Source organism: Python bivittatus, unplaced genomic scaffold, assembly GCF_059951505.1.
Source record: "Python bivittatus isolate LINGU-HERP-01145 unplaced genomic scaffold, Pbiv_v1 ctg000480_np1212, whole genome shotgun sequence".
NCBI lineage: Eukaryota > Metazoa > Chordata > Lepidosauria > Squamata > Pythonidae > Python > Python bivittatus.
The window spans coordinates 43,553,409-43,570,159 of NW_028277075.1; the positions used below are offsets into that span (position 1 = coordinate 43,553,409).

The window sequence follows — 16,751 nt, forward strand, 5'->3', positions numbered from 1 at the left end:
GAAGGTAGATCTTCCTTTTTCCCTGTAAAATCTTTCTACGTTATCTCATATAAGCTAAAGGAAAAAGTGACTCTTTAAAGTAGAGTTTTCAGAGTTTTCATGTCTGAGCCATTCTCCCTAAGCTACTGAATAAACACATAACAGTCCTGTTTTATGCAAATGATGTGTTTATTCTACCACTCAATAAAGTTGAGATCAATGGAGGCTTTAAGTTTCTTTTGTAAGGTTCATTTATTAAAAATTAACTTTAATAAAACCAAGATCAGGGCCCATGCAAAAAGACTATCTTGGAACATCAATTCATAGAGTATGATGGAACAAAGGGGACGCGGTGGCGCAGCGGCTTAATGACGCTGAAAGTTGCCGGCCAGAAATGGTCGACACTTCAGTGGTTCGAGCCCAGCTTTTGGACAGCAGAGTGAGCTCCTGCTTCCTCCCCCATCTCCTGTCAACCCAGCAGATCGAAAACTTACATGAGTAGATAAATGGGTACTCTCACTCCGGTGAGGAAAAATGCTGGCGGCGCCTTGCAAAAAGGAGACGGGAGCAGTTGCCGGTAGCGCGGAAGCCGCACACCCCCAAAAGCGCGAAGCAACGGAAACCCTGCCTCCTGTGCTCACCAGCTGGGCTCTGCTCTAGGAAGGAGGCACTGGCAAACCACTCCCGAAACACCTTGCCTTGAAAACTGCAAGGACTCGTCCAGGCAGTCACCGTAGAGTCGGTAACGACTGAGTGCGGATAAAAAAAAAAAATGATGGAACAAATGGTGTGTTTTTCATACTACAGAGAAGAAAAATGCTCATTTTGCTTACTCTTCCTAAAATACTCAAACGTATTAGCTATTCTGACCTTTTTTAACGCTAGAGAAAGTTTTAAAAAAACTCTTCTGTGATAAAGCAATTTGAGGTCAGGACATTGGCACATCTCTATTAAAGCTTATTTACTAATTTTGCTATTCAATTAGTTTGACATTCATTCTAAATTTTTTGAGGGAGCTATTCCTGTCTGATGAGGTTTTACAAATAGCTGTGGAAAGAAGGAATGCGAAAAGCAAGGGTGAAAGGGAAAGATATAACCAAGTGAATACAGATTTCCAGAGAATAGCAAGGAGAGATAAGAAGGCCTTCTTAAATGAACAATGCAAAGAAATCGAGGAAAACAATAGAATGGGGAAGACTAGAGATCTCAAGAAAATTGGAGATATCAAAGGAACGTTTAGTGCAAAGATGGGCATGATAAAGGACAAAAAGGGCAGGGACCTAACAGAAGCAGAAGAGATTAAGAAGAGGTGGCAAGAATATACAGAAGAACTATACAAGAAAGATCTTAATGTCCCTGATGTCCATGCTGGTGTGGTCACTGACCTTGAGTCAGACATCCTAGAGAATGAAGTCAAGTGGGCCTTAGGAAGCATTGCTAACAACAAAGCTAGTGGAGATGACAGTATTCCAGCTGAGTTATTTAAAATACTAAAAGACAATGCTGTTAAAGTGCTGCACTCAATATGCCAGCAAGTTTGGAAAATGCAACCGTGGCCACAGGATTGGAAAAGGTCAGTTTATGTTCCAATTCCAAAGAAGGGCAATGCCAAAGAATGCTCAAACTATCGCACAATTGCACTCATTTCACATGCTAGCAAGGTTATGTTGAAAATCCTACAAGCTAGGCTTCAGCAGTACGTGAACCAAGAACTACCAGATGTACAAGCTGGGTTTTGAAGAGGCAGAGGAACTAGAGATCAAATTGCCAACATTTGCTGAATCATGGAGAAAGCACACGAGTTCCAGAAAAATATCTACTTCTGCTTCATTGACTATGCAAAATCCTTTGATTGTGTGGATCACAACAAACTCTGGCAAATTCTTAAAGAGATGGGGGTACCAGAGCACCTTACCTGTCTCCTGAGAAATCTGTATGCGGGCCAAGAAGCAACAGTTAGAACTGGTCATGGAACAAACCAATTGGTTCAAAATAGGGAAAGGAGTACGACAAGGCTGTATACTGTCGCCCTGCTTATTTAACCTATATGCAGAGTACATCATGAGAAATGACAGGCTGGAAGAATCACAAGCCGGAATTAAGATTGCAGGGAGAATCATCAATAACCTCAGATATGCAGACGATACCACCCTAATGACAGAAAGTGAAGAAGAACTAAAGAGCCTCTTGATGAGGGTGAAAGAGGAGAGTGTGAAAGCTGGCTTGAAACTCAACATTAAAAAAACTAAGATCATGGCATCTGGACCCATCAATTCCTGGCAAATAGAAGGGGTAGAAATGGAAGCAGTAACAGACTTCATTTATTTGGGCTCCAAGATCACCGCAGACGGAGACTGCAGCCATGAAATTAAAAGACGCTTGCTCCTTGGGAGGAAAGCTATGGCAAGCCTAGATAGCATATTAAAAAGCAGAGACGTCACCTTGCCGACAAAGATCCGCATAGTCAAAGCTATGGTTTTTCCAGTAGTAATGTATGGCTGTGAGAGCTGGACCATAAAGAAGGCTGAGCGCCGAAGAATTGATGCCTTTGAACTGTGGTGCTGGAGAAGACTCTTGAGAGTCCCCTGGACTGCTAGGAGGTCTTAAAGGAAATCAACCCTGACTGCTCATTGGAAGGATTGATAATGAAGCTCAAGCTCAGATACTTTGGTCACCTAATGCAAAGAGAGGACTCTTTGGAAAAGACCCTGATGCTGGAAAAGATTGAAGGCAAAAGGAGAAGAGGACGGCAGAGGATGAGATGGTTAGATAGCATCACTGAAGCAATGAGCATGAAACTGAGCAAACTTAGGGAGGCAGTGAAGGACAAGAAGGCCTGGCGCAATATAGTTCATGGGGTCACGAAGAGTCGGACACGACATAACGACTGAACAACAACAACAACAATTCCTGGTAGTAAATTGAATCCTGAATGTGATATTTTGCACAGAAATGCAATTGAGGAAGATTGAGATAAGCATGGGCCACCATCTTCCACTATTATTTAACTTTAAATGGTTTGGGCCCACTAACTTCAAGGGACAATTATCAATCTTCCTGGATACAGGGAACGAAGGATAAGCTGCTGCGATATGCTCTCCTTTCAAATGTCTGTGGGTCCTGGGCTATAAACTGGGTCAAAGCCAAGCAGAGAAAAAGGATACTGAATGTGAAAACTCAAAGTAGAACTGAAACTTTTCACTGCTACAGGCGTCTCTGCTAAAAAATACAGTATGCTGCGTTTTTTTTCTTTTGGAACAGATAAAAACATTCCAGCATTTATGACATCAGGAGAGAGACAGACTTAGTGTAATACTGCCCTCTTTTGAGGAAGAAAAGCATTGCAGTTTCTTGTCATAGCTGTTCTTTCCCAAAATAATAATAAAAAGGAATAAAAAGAAAATAAAGTAAAAAATAAAAGTGACAAATCCACTTTGAAAGGGCAGCCCTCAAGCTAGCAGAAGCTGTTCGCTCCTGGCTTATTCTGTTGTGTGTGCTAAATGAGCTAAGTGAGTCGAAGTGTTCAGGTTTTGATGGAGATCCTATGGAAGTTGTCAATGTAACTCTGATCCTCTTTCTAAAACTTTTGTGCTGCTTGGATAACCATTGAAGAACTGGAAAATTACAGAGTCTGTTCAGTAGCCTGGTTCATGCATAAGCTGAACTATGTTGTAATGCTTGTTTGTTCTAGGCATAGTGTGATGCATAAGGCCACCTACTATGGTTTAAGATTTGTGCAAACCAGGCCACTTCAACAAACCTTGGTTAAACATATCCTGATTATATGTTATAGGTAAGCTGAGCAGTGAGACAAAATTCCATGAACGTGTATAATATCTGAAGTACTATGCAGCACTTTGAATTCAATCACCAAGAGATGCTCCAAAGTTCATGAGAGTGCAGATATACATCTATCTATCTGCAACACCTCAAAGCAACCATGCCCTGTCCCAGGATTTAACAGCAGAGTTGTGCGATCCTGGGAAAAGATGCAGTTCTTAGAGCCAGAAGCTACATTTGGCAAATTATCAGTGCTAAGAAAGAGCTGGAGCCAGGTGTTACATTTGCATTCCAATGCACGCCACTTTTCAGAGATCAAATCCAGAGCACTACACCGCCCTACAATTTCTCTTGTGCTTAACCGAGAAGATCATGACTAGGTGAACTGCATATTTACTCAGTTGGTTGATCAAGATATTACCGTTGATGGGCAAATTCCAGGCCCCTGCTCTTTCCTTCAACTCAGGAGTAAACACAGCAAGGATTAAACCCATCTCTGCTCAACAATAATTTGACAGTATTCCCAGCTAAGGGAATCTCATACTGATACCAACTCCATATCTGCTCTTCCTTCTCTGATGCATACTGTGTCCTATGAGAAGCAAAACTCTTCTCAGCTCCTTATCCACTAAGGAAAGTACTGTACAGTTAGAAAAGAGAGTTTGTTCACTGCTCTCCTGAGCATTAAAAAGCTCTTCAAGAATTAAAAACTGCTGTTGGTAGTCAGCCTATGTTCAGAGGTCTAGAATTTAACTTTGTTGTCATACACGTTGATGCTTCTGATGTGGGGCTGGGAGGAGCGTGACAATGCAAAAGTGTGATGATGGTGTGAATCCCATTTTGTATCTTTCAAAATAGCATACAGTACTATGCAAGCATGGGCAGCAAACCCCCGCTCTTCAGGGGGATCCCAAATAAATCTCATTGGGCTATACAGGCACATAAGGGATATAAAACTGCATCCTTCTCCCAATTTCTCAAAATTAGGAGTATCCCTTTCAGCTCAATGGCCGTCTCTGAGTTGCTAGATTGCTATTTTAAAAGGTTCATTACGGCTACAGGTTTCCTCCCAGCTCTGAGGGGATCCGGGTACGATACAGCCAGACGGCCGCTCCGCCACCGACTGCAAGCTGCCTCCGCGCCGCCAGGGGCCGGTTCAGCCGGGCAGGCTCCCGGCTCTAGAGGGCGCGGCTGGAGCTCCTCCTTTTCTCTTTAGAGCGGCCGGGAGGGGGTGTGTTTCGGAGGTAACCAGGAAGTCGGAGCAGGAAACTCTAGGGCCCTCAGGGCGAGCGGGGCGTCTGGACCGCTGAGCATGGAGGGCGCCGGCCGCGAGGTGAGCGGCGGGAGCGGGGAAGGCGAGGCGAGGCGAGGCGAGGCGGGGCGGGTGGCTGTGAAGGAGAACCCGGGAAGAGGCCTAGAGCCAAGGCAAGGCGGCAGGCAGGCAGGCAGGCAGGCAGGCAGGCAGGCAGGCAGGCAGGCGTGAACCAGGACGCGAGTGTTTGCTGCGTTTCAGTTCCGCTCGTTCCCACATGATCCTCGGAGGAGTTTGGGGCCGGGGTTGGATGCAGGTCCAGCTCCTTTCCATCCTTCCCCCGGAGTCGACTGAGTTGAGCCACTGAGTGGTAACCTCATGGCACTTTCCCAGCTTCATTCGTGGAGGGAACGTCAGGTAGTAGAGGCAGAGGGGCACACCTGTGCTACCACCATCACCACCACCACCCGCCTCCTTCAAATACGGGCAGGCGTATTTGGCACAGGAAAGTATATTCAAATCCCTGAATGAGACGGGAGGGATTAGGGTAGGCGGTGTAAGCAAAAAATGTGTGCTCAGGTTCATGTAGGAGAACTGCTTTGAGAGATCACCTGCGTCAGAAGAAATTATGACAGTGACTTCATGAAGTCCCGCTTTGATGTTCTGCTCGCTTGCCTGTCTCCTGATCCAGCACACACATCTCAGAAAGGAAGACTTCGTACTGTACATGCAGTCCCGAACCCAGTTTGGTGAGGGATCTAGGCTGCCTATATGCCTCCACGTAGAGAGCTGTGATTCAGTTTTCCTGTCTACAGATATTTGCAGGACTTGACAGAATATCAGCAGGGAGAAAAGCCAGCACCCACATAGACAGAAATAGTTGGTGGGTTTTCAACATGAATGTCTTCTATGTACAGTTATTAAGACCTGCACACCCTAGTGAGTCTACTAGATCTTCTGTGGTAAATACTGGAGATTTAGAATGATTGCTTAATTGAACAAGATATTAGTGCATCTGTCTTTTAAACAATGAGTATTCTAATATGTTTGAAAAGATTATTTCCCCTTGCCATGATTGGGAATATGACAAATGCAACTATGAAGAGTAGTCTTATCTTCTAAAAGTGAAAATTGTCTGACTTAAAAATAGTATTTATCTGACTCTTAAAAAATTGTTTACTTGGAAGTTTCCAAAAGCTATTTTTATGAATTGTTTTTGCTACCACTGGCAGCAAGGAATTGTTTTTTGAGGCCAGGTCTCCCCAGAAGTGTTGTGTGGAAAGGGATGAATCACACTTTGATATGAAAATGTCTTTGTATTAAACTAAGCAGCAATAGTAGGAAATTGGTCCCTATGCTTCTCATGGAGATGGATTGGATAATCTTTTTTAGTTACAAGATTTGTCTAATAGGGGAAAGGAAAGGTAGTAATTTGGTAAAAACCCTTTTTTTTTTATTGCCAGTCACTTCCTGCCCTAAATATTCTTAACTGTATTTGTTCTGAGATTCTTTCAAAGCAGCAGTTTGTTATTTCTGGTAGCTCTCTAATAAAGTGTTAGCCACCTGATGTAAAAAATAATAAAGATGCTGAACATCACATCTTGAGGACCACTGAATAAATGCATCAAACAAGATTAAATTGCCCACTTTAGTTAGGGCCTAATATCATAATTCAATTGTCAGATATATGTCCCATCCCAAGGCAGGTTTACACCAAGAGTAATTAATTCATTTAGGTTCTTTACAGCACAATTCAATGCATATTCCCTCAGAAGGACAGTCTCACTGATTTCAATTAAGTTTCCTCCTAGGTGAACAGGCTTAGAATTGCAACCTAAGTTCCTGTTTGTAGATGCTGAAAATTGTAGATCCTTTGTTAGCCAAACAGCATGGGATCTGGGGGGTTTTTTGCAGCTGGAATCTTTGTTGCTTTGGTGTTATCTACAACGCAGTTGGCATATTTCCACAAAACCAACATTAGAATCAGAAAAATTCAGAACTGTATTCAGAACTATAGTTGGGAAGAAAACATACAACTTTTCATATTTTGTTAGCCCTTATTGTGAACATAAAATTGGAAAATTGCCCATTAAATATAAATTTGGGCTTGGGCTGTGCTGTTATGTACAATACCCCTTTCATCCATTATCCCATTATGTTGCCTTTTTTGTTTGTCATGAATTCCCATTGATCTGTTTTTCCTCTACACCTTGTTCACATCTTTTTCCAGGATTGCTTTAAAAGGGCAAATAAGCATGTTAGAACTTAACTAAATGCTGAGTTTTCTTTGTGATATGTTTGCTTTTATCTTTTTGTATATGTGATAGGCATTTAATAACAAAAAAGCATGTCCCAAAGTACAAAAAAGCAGTTTTGTCATTACTTGCGAGAATACAATTGTAGTGGCCTAAATACTGATTAAGAAATGTATTAATTATTCATTTTAATTTACAGTGTAAAGGTCATAGCCATGGGTCCCTTCGTCATCATGGCCATCCTTGGCCTAATTTGTATGAAGATAAAGATCTATCAAAAGAGCATGACATGCTGCCTTTTGTGGAAGACTGCAGTAATTTTGATATTGTCAAAGCAACCCAGTAGGTTTCTTGAACAATTACATTTATTCTTATACCACAGTTATAAAAAGGCATCAAATATCAGCCAAAGTATATTTTATAGGAAACTGTATGTGTGAAAGAGGCTGTTAATGGAAAATTTAAATATGAATGATTTCTGCAGCTGGAAAAAAGTCTTTTTATTGTAGAAAAATAACTTCTCTCTTTTCACACACATATTCCAAGCTCTAATTCTAGGGCTTTGTGAGAAGAAGTGATATTTACATGCGGTGGGTTCAGACATCACACTGTATCATGATATTGGTTTGTTTGGTTTTGGTTTACTCTTTTATACAAACCTTGTTGTGGTTGATAAACCATGATGAAGTTTTTATACATAAGTAGTTTGTATAATAATACATTTACTAAGATTGGGATTGGCAAAGTGTACTCCTAAGAAATATGACACCTGTAGTTAAACTGAGCAATAATTTTAAAACTTTCATTTAGACATGTTAGAAAGTTACACCAATATTTTAATTTCAGTTTTTGAAAAATTTTGGATAGATTAGTAATTTAGCTAGTTGGAAATTAGTAATTAGAAATTAGATTTAACAAGAAGCCAGTGCCAGTGTTTTCCATGTAGAGAGAGAAGCATGTAGAACTTTCACGATGCTGAGTGATGGAAATGAATGGTTAGTTGAGTAGCTGAGTGCTAAAGCCGTTTAAAGGTGTAAATAAGAAAGTAGTTGAAGTCTCTTTCAAGTAGAGCTCAATGTGATTTCCTAGACACATCCATGTAATTTTCTTGGCAAAATAGTACAGATGTAATTGGCCATTTCCTTCCTATGAACTTTTTTTTAGTTTCAAACTCTAGCCTATAACCCTAGTTTTTCTGGTGTTCTTCCATGCAATTACTAACCAGCCGTGGCCCTGATTAGCTCCCAAGCGGGAATAAGATCAGACAGGTTCTACCACCTCTTAGACATAAACCAGGAAACTGTTTCATATACTTAGTCTATAGGTATGACCAATAATTAGTATTAGTTGCTAGGTAGGAATGTGCAGCCTCATTTTAGAAAGTCTGGAATGTTCTATTAAAAATACTTTTTAATGTATTTTTGAAATTTATATATTGCTGAACTCCTGGCAATTAAGAGCTGTAACATAGAGTAATCTAATTATTGGTTTACACAATACACTAAGCCAAAACTAAACAAATCACATTATGTCTTATATTTACTGACGCATCATTGAAAATTGTGATACTTCTGAATGTCAGAATATTGTTCTGAAATTCTGAATGTTGAAACATTGATTCTTACTTCATTCAGTTTCACTATTGTTTTAAATAACCAAGCAACATATATTATGTCACTATTAAATACTACATCTCAAGCATTTTTGGGGCGGGTGTCTGAGGATTTTTAATTAATTTATTTTTGTCTCTTCAAATCAGTTTTGATTTCTAGACTACATGGACAAGTCCATGAAATTTTCTTTGCAACATTTTTTGGAAATGGTTTGCCATTGCATTCTTCCTAGGACTGAGAGACAGTGACTGGCCCAAAATAATTTAGCTGGCTTCATGCCTAAGGCAGGGCTCAAATTAATTATCTTTCTGTTTGTAGCCCAGTGCCTTTAATTATTACACCAAGCTGGTTTTCCTATGAGAAATAATGATGCTAAACTTCAGTAAAAAATACTAGATGTATGTTGTCATGACAACTTGTCATAACAACATCTACAACTACATTGCACCCACTGTAATAGTAGAATCAGCTGGTGAAAAACTAAAACTATATAAGAACTTAAAGAAGATTTTGTTCTAATCCATAAAGGACTGAGACTGGACTGGACTAAAATCAAATTTAGAGTTAGTGAGCTGAGTATGTACAATGGTAGCCTATTTTAATTACAGAGAAAGGCAGGCAGGAATGAGGTGGATTCAGACATGGAGGACTTTGTATACCAGATGATATTATAAAGCATCTCTCCGTTTTTTAATTGTTTTTAATACCATTTTTCACTGATGATGTCCGGAGAGTATAGATTTCTTTTTGTGCTGAACACAAATATTCAAAGTTCCTTCTAGCCATCCAAATTCATCATATTTTTATTTCAGATATGGTCTATTAGAGCGATGTCAAGAATTGGTAGAAGCAGGATATGATGTAAGGCAGCCAGACAAGGAAAATGTGACACTTCTTCATTGGGCAGCAATCAATAATAGGCTGGATCTTGTAAAGTAAGTTGTCAATATATGAATTTATCAAACTTTATGAGTGTAAAGCGATTAAGTGGATATATTCTTATTTATTTATTTATCAGACTTATATGGCCACCATCTTACAAAACACAACCCTGGGCAGCTGCTAATAATAACAACAATAATAACAACAGGATATGAGCCAGACAAAGAAAATGTGAGACTTTGCAATCATTTGAAGTTACAGTACAACAGTATAAAAAAAAACCTTTGTGACCAGTCCTCACATTTATGACCGCCGCAGCATCTTGCGGTCACATGATTGTCATTTGGGCAGTTTGCAGTCAGCTTGTGACAAGCAGAGTTAATAGAGAAGGTGGAAGTAAAATTGCATGTCACGGTCACGTGATGTTTCACTTAGCAACCAAGGTGCTTTGCTTAACAATCAAAGGGAAGTAAGGTAAGCCTGTTGCAGTTGTGTGATTTTCCAAATAGCAACTGCAGCGCTTAGTGACTAAGTTGCCAGTCCCAATAGTAGTCATTAAGTGAGGACTACCTGTATTGTATTGATGTTTGGTTTTTTTGGATATTCTCAAGAGAAACAGAATACATATAACATCCATTTGTTCAACAACTGTTCAAAATTACGATGGCACTGAACAAAGGGATTTATGACTGGTCCTCAAAGTTCTGGACGTTTCAGTGTCCGCACAGTCATGTGAACAAAATTCGGACCCACTCAGGCCCTCCAGCATTTACAACTGCCTTTTCACTACCCGCCTACCCACTGTTGCCAAGTGCCCCTGCCACACAGCCCTGCCTGCCACGCTCACCGCAACACACACCACTACTGTACCAGCTGGGGACTTCACCTTCTTTTGCACTGGGGCCACCAGGGCCTCTCTTGCAGCCCAGTCAGGCCCTCCGTTCACACCCTGCCCAGGGCCTCCATTTGCACACCAGCCAGGGCTTCCATTTGTGTGACAGCCAGGGCCTTTCACGAAAGAAAGACCTGGTAGAAGTGTCCTTTCATGCCAACACAACTAGTACCTTCTTTCATTCACCTTTGTGAAAGAAGGCCCTGGCTGGGGTGCAAACTGATGTCCTGGCTGGGGCACAAACACAGGCAGAGAGGTACAGTAATGGCACGCAGTGCAGTGGGCACAATGGGGGCATCTGGCAGCAGTGGTAGGCAGATGACTAAAAGGGCAGAGATGGGAGGGAGATAGGTGGGTGGGGGGAGTTGAAGAGGAGGCAGTCCCTTATTGAGGCTCGGAGCTGGGAGGGACCAAGCCAGGAATGGGGTGGATTGGGGTGGATCCTTGGCTAATGACTGGTGGGATTGCCATCACTAAGCGATGCAGTCATGTGACATTGCGCTTTACAACCACATCACTTAGCAACAGAAATTCCGGTCCCGATTGCCATCATAACTTGAGGGCTGCCTATATATTTCTTAATTTCAGAAATACTGAAGTCCATATTGTACATATATTGTGTCAGTGAAGAATTACATTGTGTTTTAGTGTAATTTTTTTTAAGTCTTGTAATCTTATATGATTATTGCAGTAATACAATAAGCATTACCTTTCATCGTAGATTTAAAAGTATACCTTATTACAAATATTTGTATTGGGAAAATCTAAAGAGCCTTTTGAATAAGTGGGAATCAATTAAATAAATGCGCTGCATGAAGCAAGAATTCAGTAGCTAAGAAAATGTTTCAAAAGTAAGGGTAAATTTAGTTTAATGATAAATACCTTAAATATTTGGTGAATCTTTTTTCTATTTCAGCGTATAATTCTGAAATGGAAAAGCTAGAGAAACTAATATCCAGAATCTGTACAGTAAGAATTGTTTGTGAGATATAAAATAGAATAGAGGAAATATATGTGTGATTATGTGCCAGTATCTGTGTACATGGTCATACCTTCGTTGAGAGTTGGGCGGCATACAAGTTTAATAAATGATGATGATGATGATGATGTATGCAAATTGAATGCAAAGTTGCCCACTGTTTGGAACCTGTTCCTACAATTAAAAGGGAACCTGCTTCTACAATTAAAAAGAAAAGCTCATCAGCTTTTCCAAGATGGAAAGGCTATGATCTTCTTCAGTGAAGGCAAGTTAAACACAGAAGGGAGTTCATCCTAATTTTTAAAGTGAGGTGTTAAGGGTTAGGATTCAAATTTGTCTAGATTTAGTAGTAAAGAAAATACATACTACATCCATTTCATAATTTTACATATTTTGGATCTTTGCCCCAATATTGTAAAAGATGCCAGACCTAAATCCCATCTCAAATTAAGATGGTGAGATGGAAAGTAGTTTCTGCTTTTGGAAAACATCTGTTCATAGAAGGGCTGTTTCCAGCAGTAGAATCACGTTATTTGAGAAAAATCACTTTAAACCTAGAGGATTTATCCATTAGTATAAGCACACAAGAATGAAATATGGAAGACTTCTGTTGACAGAGAAAAAACTCTGACTTCAGTAGTTTATAATATATATTTTATGGATTTTTCTTGCCAAACAACAATTGTCTGTAGTATTTGTTCATTCCTGTTCATGAACTATTTTATCTATTGCCACGTTAATAGATTTGTCAAAATTATTTTGTGACTTTTCTAATATTTTTCCACTATCTATAACCCATATTTAATAATCAAGGGACTTCTGATTTACACTGCAGACAAAACTGCTTTATAGGAATATATTACTAAATATTAAATAATTTTATTTCTAAAAATATTGTGTAGTGCACAGAAAGCCAGAGAAAAATCCACTTTCAGAAAAAGCGTTCAGTCAAAAATGAATATACAGATGGTCCTCACTTAGTGACCACAATTGGGACTGGCAGCACTGTGGTTGCTAAGTGGAAAATCACGTGACTGCAACTTACAATTTTATTTCTGCGTTGTCCATTAACTTTGCTTGTCACCAGCGGGTTGGGAAGCACACAAATGGCAATCACATGACCGTGGGATACTGTGACAGTTACAAATGCAAGGATTGGTTGCAAAGCTGTTTTTTTACATCATTGTAACTTTGAACGGTCACTAAACGAGACAGTCGGTGACAACTACCTGTATATGTCTTACATAAAAGGCTTTGTTTAGATGTTAACGGTGTAGTTTCTGTCTGTATATCTGTGTATATACTATATGTTAATTCATCTTGTATTTATAAAACAACTTTGCTTTGCTATTACACAGGTATTTTATCTCCAAAGGTGCAGTAGTGGATCAACTAGGAGGGGATTTAAATTCAACTCCACTTCACTGGGCAATTAGGTATGAAGCAAATCTTTCTTTTGGTTATTTAATACTTACATTTGACTGTGTGATATTGTGATACATTAGGGCAAACTTAAGTTTTGAATTTGTGACAGTGACTTTATTAAAAATTTGCATCTTTCATCTCATAGTCAAAGACTTGCTTAAATGAGATTTTAGGTGAACCCAGAGATCTGTACTTTTATATACAAAGTAATGGGGCTGGGGAACAGAAGCTACTCAGCTGTTAAGAGAACTGGCAGAAGAAGAAATTAACTTAACAGGATTCAAAACCTAATCAATATTCTGAGAGGCTTCATGCTGCAAGCTTGCAAGCCAAACTCTTTCCCTTGTTCCTGTCTTCCTGTCAGGCCTAGCCCAAGGAACTCCTGGAGACCGTGTAGGTTCAATCAGCAAGGTTTATTAGCTAGCGCTTATTTACAGAATCTTTTTAGACTGACCAGTAGTTCCCAGGCACAACTCTCTACTATCTTCTGGAATGTTTAGGGATGCGCCAGCTTTCTCCGCTTATCTCCAGAGCGTTGCTCTGGAGACGAGAGCACCGTTTTCACCCCCCTTCCTCCATTCCAGGCCATCATACTTCCATAGCAACTATAGGTAGACCTCGCTAAAGTACAAGTAGTCCTTCCTTAACGACCCTAATTGGGACCAGAATTTCCATCGCTAAGCGAAGCAGTCATTAGGCAAAACATCACATGACCACACTGCTTAGTGATGGCAGTTCCAGTAGTCCCAGTTGCAGTTGTTAGGCCAGGACCATGCCGTCATTAGGCCAGGACCTCATGCTTCTCCTGCCCTGCCACGCTCACCCCCACTTAAACTCCCCCACCCGCCTAATTCCCTCTCATCTCTGCCCTTTTGACCACCCTGAACTCTGCCGTCTACCCCTGCCGCCCCCTGCTGCCCCTCGCTGACCTTTGCCATCTTCCTCCTCCTGCTGCTGGCCTGGGATCCAGGCTCTGGGTGAAGGTGAAGTCCACAGACTGGTTTCCCAGGGGCATTTCCATTGTGTGCTCTGCAGCTCACATTAGAAGCTGCTGGTCCTTTGCAAGGCTTTGCAGGAGGAAGGCTTGGCCGAGAATGGGCAGAGGGCCTGCAGGTAGTTCTGTTGGTGCTGGGCTTACCTTCACCCCTTGCTGAGGCCCGCAGGCCAGTTCTCAGGAGTGTTTCCAACATGAGCTGCAAAGCAATTGCCAGAGATGCCCCTGGAAAAACAGTCTGCAGGCTTCAGCATGTTGGAAGCTGTTGGCCCTTTGTGATGCTCTGTAGGAGGAAGGCTGGGCCGAGAGAGAGCACAGGGCCTGTGGGTAGGCTCTGCTGGCACTGGGCTTGCCTCCACCCCTCACTGAAGCCTGCCCTCGTCCCTCCGCTTCCTTCAGTTCTACCACCACCCTTGCTGCCTCCTCCCCAGCCGGCTCAGCAAGCTGCCTTTGGCAGACGAGGCTTTGCCACCCTGCCGCCCTTGCCACACGCATCCCATGACTGCACCTTCGCCCAGCACCTGGATCCTGGGCCAATAGAGATGGAAGAAAATGGCAGAGGTCAGCTGGGGGCGGTGGTGGTGGGGGGCAGCAGGGGTATGCAGCAGAGTGCAGGGCAGCCAAAAGGGCAGAGATGAGGGAGAGATAGGCGGGCAGGAGAGTTGAAGCGCCCCTGCGGTCATAAGTGCAGTCTGGCTGCCAAGCACCTAAATTTTGATCATGTAACTATGGGGGCGCTGAAACAGCCTGAACTTCGAGGACCAGTCGTAAATACCATTTGTTCAGCACTGCTGTAACTTCAAATGGTTGCTGAACGAAAGGTCATTAAGCAAGGACTACCTGCATTCAATTAGAATGATCTCTCAGGCTTTATGCAGGAATCGCTTGTTTATACATTACACTAAAACAGAATGTTGTTTGCTTGGGTTTGGTTTAGTGAGATGTATTTGTGTGCCACTATTTTTAGATCATGCTTTTTTTGTGTGTATGTTATTGAATGATGTTAGTTGTGAATTGATTCTTAATTTGCTTTACTATAAAAAAATTAAATTCAACTGGTATATTGTTTCAGCAATTTTATGAGGTCACAGACCAGAAGAATGGACTTTCCTGTTGTACGGTTTATGCATGTTCTCTTCTGCAACCTACATACAACTGTATATTTTACCGCTATATATTTATTGTTCTCTGCTCGCTCCCTCCCTCTCTATTATATAGCTGAAGGTAACCCAAAAGCTTCAAGGCTATATGCAAAACATTCTGTTTTGTCCATATACAGATCTAGAGCATATGTGTTTGGTCCATATGCAGGCCTGGAGTCTGCATGCACCAGCAGATGTGTTCTGGGGTGGGAGACATTGGGGAGAAAGGCCAGTAGAGAGGTAAGGCATCTGAGTACAGGGCAACAACAGCAGTGAAGAAAGGCAGATAGGTGGGCCAGATGGGTTGGATGGATGTAGGGTGGCAGCTACAACCTGTGGTGAAGTAGGGTGGGTGAGTCAGATGGGTGCCTTGGGTGGAGCAAGGAGGGGAGGAAAGAGACATGGAAGTGGAGAGGTGGTGTGGTTGCAGTGGTGGGTAGCAGAGGAAGAGCGGGAGGTGGGCTAGTGCACAGGTCATGCAGGGGAAAAGGAGAGAGACATGTGAAGTCCTCAGTCTTCCTCTATTTGTCCCTTAAGTCTCCTCCAGCTTTGTCTCAGCCAAAATATGATCAACCCTGGATCATCTCATCCAGATCTTACTCAGAATGGCCTGGATGAACTTCTGAACAATGGAGCAACATTTTTTGCTTCACACGCACTCCTACATTTAGACGAAGCTGGAATGTGTACCTGGCTCTTATTAGTTCTAGGCCGATATTTAACAAATAATAATAAATTTAAAGCTAAACCAATTTCTTATGTGTTCATCCCATAAAATTACTTTTCTTTCTTTCTTTCGCTTAATGTTATTTTTTTATTAGTATTGTTACCCTATATTTAGTCATTTATAGTATTGCAAACATATTTTAGCTGCCATTCTTCCACAATTAGGACATCTTTGCTTTTCTTAACTTTCATACTCATTCTGAAATTTAAATGTAAATTCTGAAATTTAAAGCCCTCAGGTTAACATGTATTAGTGTTTCTTTTCCATGACAGTATTTTGTCTCCATAAGAAAGTGTTTTAAAATTAAAAGCGCTCTCTCTTTCTAGGCAAGGGCATTTATCTATGGCCATATTGTTGTTAAAATTTGGAGCGGATCCAAGTCTTATTGATGGAGAAGGATACAGCAGCCTGCATTTAGCTGTACTTTTTCAACACATGCCTATCATAGCTTACCTCGTATCAAAGGGTCAGGTATGTGACTTTGTGCAGTGCTATAATTAATCATGTGGCAAGCATTAATATTTGTGTGCTAATACTTTGACTCTCATGAGCATTAAATTTTATAATTGCGCAGGTACAAAGATTCATTGCATTCTATCATAGATATTTTATTTACTGTTACAGGTACAAAGATTCATTGCATTCTATCACAGATATTTTATTTACTGTCACAATAAACCTATGAATGAGCTTATTTAATCCCTCAGTCTCCATCTGGGAGGCTCCATGTCTATCAAATCCTTCCCATTTCATCATCTAGTATTGCTATAGATTAATACTTAAGTATGAGCCTGATTTATCTTGAGTCATGGCTGAAAAATCTGGTAAGTT

General features: G+C 41.1%; 1 protein-coding gene across 1 annotated transcript in view; it reads left to right on the forward strand.

Moving 5' to 3' along the window:
• Positions 1-4,959: 4,959 nt before the first annotated feature.
• Positions 4,960-16,751, forward strand: part of ZDHHC13 (zDHHC palmitoyltransferase 13) — a 34,237-nt gene continuing 22,445 nt past the window's right edge. Inside the window, exons 1-5 of the mRNA XM_007430485.4 lie at positions 4,960-5,092; positions 7,466-7,608; positions 9,692-9,814; positions 12,991-13,068; positions 16,247-16,391. Coding sequence (XP_007430547.1) covers positions 5,072-5,092; positions 7,466-7,608; positions 9,692-9,814; positions 12,991-13,068; positions 16,247-16,391 — 510 coding nt within the window. The 5' untranslated portion in view covers positions 4,960-5,071. The remainder of the gene's footprint in view (positions 5,093-7,465; positions 7,609-9,691; positions 9,815-12,990; positions 13,069-16,246; positions 16,392-16,751) is intronic.